At 50.4% G+C, this 6,192-nt stretch overlaps 1 protein-coding gene across 3 annotated transcripts in view; it reads right to left on the bottom strand.

Moving 5' to 3' along the window:
• Window positions 1-597: 597 nt before the first annotated feature.
• Window positions 598-6,192, bottom strand: part of ANKRD13B (ankyrin repeat domain 13B) — a 40,218-nt gene continuing 34,623 nt past the window's right edge. For 2 of the 3 annotated variants that reach the window (XM_079955607.1, XM_079955606.1), the window contains exon 15: window positions 598-4,620. In XM_079955607.1, the coding sequence (XP_079811733.1) occupies window positions 4,398-4,620 (223 nt within the window). In that variant the 3' untranslated portion in view covers window positions 598-4,397. The remainder of the gene's footprint in view (window positions 4,621-6,192) is intronic. The other variant, XR_013833503.1, reaches the window with a different exon arrangement.

Raw genomic sequence — 6,192 nt, 5'->3', positions numbered from 1 at the left:
GCCAATGAATTTTGGGGATCCCTGGAATGGAGCGGGGGGGGGGCTGCCCCCTCCCCCCGTGCTTGTATTGCAAAGCTGCAACCTCTTGGGGGGGCTGGGGGGTGGGACAAGGCAGGAGGGCCATTGCTCATGCGCAAACGCTGATTAAAATATACGTGCAGTTAAAAGGTACTCATCAGACGCAGCCTCTCTTTTTTTCTGTCTGTAAAAGGACAAATCTGTGTCTATCAATCCCGCTGGTTCCCTTCCAGCTCTTGTGATTCTATAGCCTTCAGGGCTGTGTCGTCATTGGACAGGGTCGGACCCAGGAGGGACTGGGTTCGAATCCATGCTCGGCCACAAAGCTCAGCCTTAGATGGCTTGGTCTCTGCCTAACCTACCTCGCAGATAAAATGGGGGAACAAACCATGAGGGACAGGATTCACAACAAGGTAATAAATAAAATGAAAGAGCTTCTTCTTAAACCATAGCTCCATGGTAGATCCCAGATTCAGAGTCGCGGAACCTGGAGAAGTTGAGCCTGCGAGCCTGTCACTCTGCCACTGAACTACGGCCCCTTCCCAACAGACGCCAAAAGGACGGAGTCAGGAGACAGCGAAGGTTCACGAGGTTTTATTTTGTGTCTCTGTGTAGGTAACACACCTGAGCAGGCTGGTTGTTGTGGTCCCTCCCCTCAGAGAGTGGCTTCCCCCTGGCACGTGGGGTTTAAGGACCCACATCCTTTACGAAGAGCCACACACACCCCACCCCCGACCCCGGTCCACCCCCAAACTGTGCACGACACATTTGTCTTGTCTCGGTGGGGTGTTGAGGTGGGGGCATGTCTGAGAAGTAGTCCTAGAGGTGTATCTCTGGCCCCCCGCCATTGCCTGGCAAAGGTTTTGGACAAGGAAGAGGCATGTGTGTGTGTGTATTTGTGTGTAGGTTAGCACCATTGAACAACGGGGTTTGTCGTGACCTCAGAGAGCTCCAGACGCTCTAGGAGGGCTACACCAGGGGAGGTGCGTTTTTCAGGGAGAAGGGGGGAGGAATAAGAACTGGAGAAAACCCTTAGCTGCAGGATACAGACCCCCTAAAGCCAGTGGTCATGGCTGAAACCTTCCACTTCAAAGCCACTGGCCTAGTTCAGCAAACCATGGTTTACTGTGACGTCCGCCAACTTCCGAGCTCTGTCTCAAAGAGGAAAAGAAGCGAAGAGTTTGGGGCAGGGATCTGTGGGAGAGCAGAGCAAAGCAAGGCGGGTTCAGGGCCGTCACATGGAGGATGGAGCAAGCTTGTTTTCTGCCGCTCCGGAAGGGAGGACCCGAACCCATGGCTTCAAGTTACGAGAAGGGAGATTCCGACTCAACATCAGGAAGAACTTTCTGGCGGCGAGAGCTGCTTGGCGGTAGAACAGGCTCCTGGCAGGTTTGTAAGCGCAGCTTGGCTGGGCACCTGGCGTGTATGATCACATTGAGATTCCAGCATCGCAGGGGGTTGGGCTAGATGACCATCAGGGGTCCCTTTAGACTCTACAGTTCTTCGCTGCTAGGGGGCACCAAGCTGCACATGTCTCCGCCTTCAAAATCAACCTGCCCATTTACACTGACTCAGGTGTAGGCAGCAACAGGAAAGCTTGCCCCACTTCCTGGGCTTGGGGGGCGCTGCTTCCTCCCCCCATGCCTGGCACTTAGGGTTCCCCTTGCCCTCCCTTTGGAGTTTGGAAGCCATGTTTAGGCAAAAACAGCATTACAGCGTTGATACCAAACAGGGAGGGTCGGGAATCAGGCAGGAGACCTGGGTTTTTGAAAAGCGGGGTTCGTAAGTGCACTTGGTGCTGGGCAACAGGGGAGGGCAGAGGCTACTGGCTGAATTGCAGTTTCCAAATTAAAATAATCTAGAATTTATCTCCAGGATCCACCTCCAGGTTAAATTATCCCAGTGCTGTGGACTTTCAAAATGCAGGGCTGAAAGTGCCGTCCCCCTCACCCTGCCTCTCTACTGGGCCCTTGGAATCCCCAGGCCCCACCTCCTCCTTAGCCCCACCCCTGCCTAGAGGCCCCACCTCCTCCCTGGCCCCACCCTCTCCCTACAGGCCACACCCCACACTGCCCCTGCTTTTTACTCTGCTGGAAGATTTCTGCCTGGGAATGCATCCTGGAGCTCTGATCCTGCCTCTCCCATGGAGGACAGAGCAGAGTGAACACAGGTAAAATTTGCATCCTTTGCTCCGCCTACTTTCCCCTAGCCCCGCCCACCACCGTCCTTCCTTGCCAATCATCTCCTGCTTCTGTCCACAAATGTGCACTGATTTTCCTGCTCTGATTCAAGCGCAAGTTTTAAAAAAGGGAAGACCCGCTGCAGGGAGGGGGGAGGCTGTGTGCTGTCAAGGTGGGCAACGTTTTCAACTTAAACCAACACCTTGCTGCAATTCCGGCATTGCAAGAGGTTGGAGTAGATGATCCACGGATCCCTTCCAACTATGCAACGCTAAAGTCCCTTTACAATACCTATCCATTCTGCCCTTTTATTCTGCCCCCCCCTCCGACTTGTGACATTGATGGTTTCTCCCAGGCAAGGGGAATAAATCAATACATTTTGGGTGGAGCTGGAACCATGGAGTTGTGCTCAAAGCTGCTCCTCCTCAGAGTAGACCCATTGGAGCGAATAGATATGACTGACTTTAATTTCATTAATTTCAAGGGTCTACTCTGTGAGCAGCCCCACGACTCCACCTTGTCACTCTGCTTTCCTGCCCATCAGCCACATGTATTTCTGGTGCCAATGAGGGCTAGAAACTTGCTGCTTTTAAATGAAAGCTGTTAGCTAAATATGACATTAAATTCTCTCCTGGTTAGTTAGTTTGTAAATAATGAGCAGCCCCACAGACTGCTTTGAAGACTGGGGCTGGAGAGATTAAGCAGCACTTGAGGAGAAGATGTTTAAACCTGTCTAACACTAATTTTCCATAATCTGGATTCTTAAACTGTGACTCCTGCAACACCGGGGGGGGGGGGGTTTGGACTAAATGATCCTTTGGGATCCCTTCCAAATCTACAATTCTATGGCTCCAATTAATTTTAATTTTCTATTTTTAAATTTCCCCCTCCAGAGCTAATAACTTCTGTCTTCCTCCCTCCCAGATCTAATAGCAGTTGGTGAGGGTTTTTTTTGGAGGGGGGGTATTATTGTTATTGCTTTCTATCAATTTATTGGTTTATTTATAGTCTGTATAAGATACTCTGTTTTTTAATGTTTGATGTTTTGTTGTGTTTTTCTATATGTTGTAAGATGCCCAGAGCGGCTTGAAAAAAAATATTATTTCAAATTATTATTACAGTCGTACCTTGGTTTTCGAACAGCTTTGTTCTCAAACGTTTTGGCCCCCAAATGCCGCAAACCCGGAAGTGAGTGTTCTGGTTTGCGAACTATTTTTGGAACCCGAACGTCTGACATGGCTTCTCCGACTTCCGATTGGCAGAAGCCACATCCTGGTTTTTGAACATTTTTGGAAGTTGAACGCACTCCTAGAACGGACGCCATTTGAGAACAGAGGTACGACTGTATTAAGAATGTGAGAAGAGCCTGTTCCACTAATTTGTCCAGTTCTCTTTCAAAGCCATCTAGGCTGGCGAGTTAAGTAAGATCAGAGAACGTAGGACATTAAACAGCTCCTATTTCCACCCACGAATGTCCCCAACTTCTAAAGCCAGTGGCTGCTGAATAGCAACCCCCCCACCCCCAAAAAAATATCCACTCTGTTCCGACATTGATTCCCGCTCTCTTTCCTATATTCTGCTGGTGCCCAGAATTGCAGAAACACACACAGCCGCCCCCCTGCCCCTGGGAGGGTGGGATGCTTTTCATGGGCAATGCATAACCATCAGGACGGATCCTGCCCACCGCAGGATGGGGAAGACACCCAGCTAAGTCTGGCAGGCTGTACAGAGACAGGGATGAAGTGTTTGGAGTGTGTGTTTTTTGGGATGGGGGGAGCATGCATTTCTGCTTCTCTTCTCCCCCCCCCCACTTTGCTCCCCTAAGTGCCTCTGCCGTGCAAAAACCTCCAGTTTGCTGAGACTTACCTGCCCAGCCCCCCCCCCCAATAGAGGAGTGGGGAGGGCTGTTAAATGGCTCAGTGTTGGGGAGGTGGGGTGCATTTGGCGCCTCCCCAGTCGGGTCAGTATTTCTACGCCCCTCCCCCGTCCCACAAATTCTTACATTCCTGGCCCCCCCACCCCAAATCCTTGCTGATAAGTCACTTGGCATGGCTGAGAATAGAAAGGGGGGTCCTCAGAGTCTGCGGAGCTCTGGCGCCACCTGGAGGCAGGCCAGGGGATTGTGCATGGGTGCTGCTGGCTCCCCACCATCGCGCAGCGCCCCCCCTCCCCGGATCATTGGGTGTGGGGGGTGTTCTGCTACTGTTCGGTGAGTGAGAGGCGCAGGATCCGCTCGAACTCCTCCTCTTCCTGTCGCGAGCGTCGCTCGGCCTCCTCTTGCTCCTTTGCAGACAGCTCCATGGCCAGGCGGAGTTGTTCTGCGTAACTGGGCAGCGGGTGGCTGGGCCCCCTGCCCGCCGTGGGCACTGCGGGGGGCTGCTGTGGGGTTGCGGGACGGGGTGGGGGCGTGTGCTGGGGCGTCCTGGAGGAGCAAAGGAAAGAGAGGCTGCTTAAGTCGGCAATTCAGTTAAATGATATTGGTCAAGGGGAGACTTAATTCTGCTGCTGGAATGGAATTACAGTGGTACCTTGGATCCCGAACTCCATCTGTTCTGGAAATCCGTTTGACTTCCAAAATGTTCACAAACCAAGGCCTGGCTTCTGATTGGCCCTGAAAACATTGCTGACAGCCAAAACAGACGTTCAGCTTCCAAAAAACATCCACAAACCAGAACACTTAACGTATTTTTTGCTCTATAAGACTCACTTTTTCCCTTCTAAAAAGTAAGGGGAAATGTGTGTGCGTGTTATGGAGCGAATGCAGGCATCACAAAAGCCAGAACAGCAAGAGGGATTGCTGCTTTCACTGCGCAGCATTCCCTCTTGCTGTTCTGGCTTCTGAGATTCAGAATATTTTTTTTCTTGTTTTCCTCCTCCAAAAACCAGGTGCATCTTGTGGTCTGGTGCATCTTATAGAGCGAAAAATACGGTGCTTGCAGGTTTGTGATGTTTGGGAGCTGATTTGTTCAGGAGCCAAGCCGTTCGGGAACCAAGGTACCACTGTATAACATACGCAGATTTTGATTTATTTCACTTTATGAGGATGCGGGAAGAGTCCTGTTGGAACAGGCCAAAGAGGGCCCCTTGAGTCCAGCATCCTGTTCTCACAGAATCATGAGGGCTAGGAACTTGTCTCTTACAAACAAAAACGAGTTTCTCCCAAAGCTGAATTTCATAGCTAGCGTTAAAGAGCAGAGCCAGCTGGATCAGGCCAAGCCAAAATATTCCCGCATTGCAAAGACTAGATGACCCTCGTGGTCCCTTCCGATTCTACAAATTCTATGATTCTGTGGTTCTGAAAAGGCCCCTCACATCCTGTTCTCACAGTGGCCCACCAGATGTTCCAACGGGCTCTTCTTCTGATGCGAGAATGGACAGTTTTACTGTGTTTACTACACTGAATGCTGGATCCCACCCACCAACCAGCCGTGGACAAGAACATCTACCGCCAAGACAACTTTGAAAAATACAACCCTTCACCTTGGTCCCTCTTTCAACATATTACAATACAAAACCAGTAGCCACTTAAAAAGGTTAACTATTCTCCGCCTCTATACAATTTTGCCAGTTCCATCTTCTGGTGTTCTTAATGCTTATACCATAATAAAAGATATTCTTCTTTTACGAATGAAGTGGGCTCTGGTCCACAAAAGCTTGGGGCCGTAAGAAAATGTGTCAAGCCTTTAAAGTAAAACAAGGCTCTTTGTGGATGTTGACAAACAACTTGGAGTCAACAACTGGGAGACAAACGACAGTGGGAATGCCTCATGGTCCAATTAGGTCTCCGAATCAAAAACAAATCTTTTGCTAACTAGGAATGGACTTTTGCATCAGCTCAGTGTTGAAAACAAATCCCTGAGCTCAGAGGCACTCTGTTCTTAAAAGTTTCCCCCAATGTATCTTTTGCAGTTGGTTCTGGCTGGAGGGTTTGGGGGTTCTGTTAAAGAAACCCAAAGCAGATCTGACCAGCGTGAAGTTTGCCCGCCCTCTGGTG

This window comes from Podarcis cretensis (assembly GCF_951804945.1).
Source record: "Podarcis cretensis genome assembly, chromosome: 15".
Taxonomy (NCBI): Eukaryota; Metazoa; Chordata; class Lepidosauria; order Squamata; family Lacertidae; genus Podarcis; species Podarcis cretensis.
This window is presented reverse-complemented; position numbering and strand designations above follow the sequence as displayed.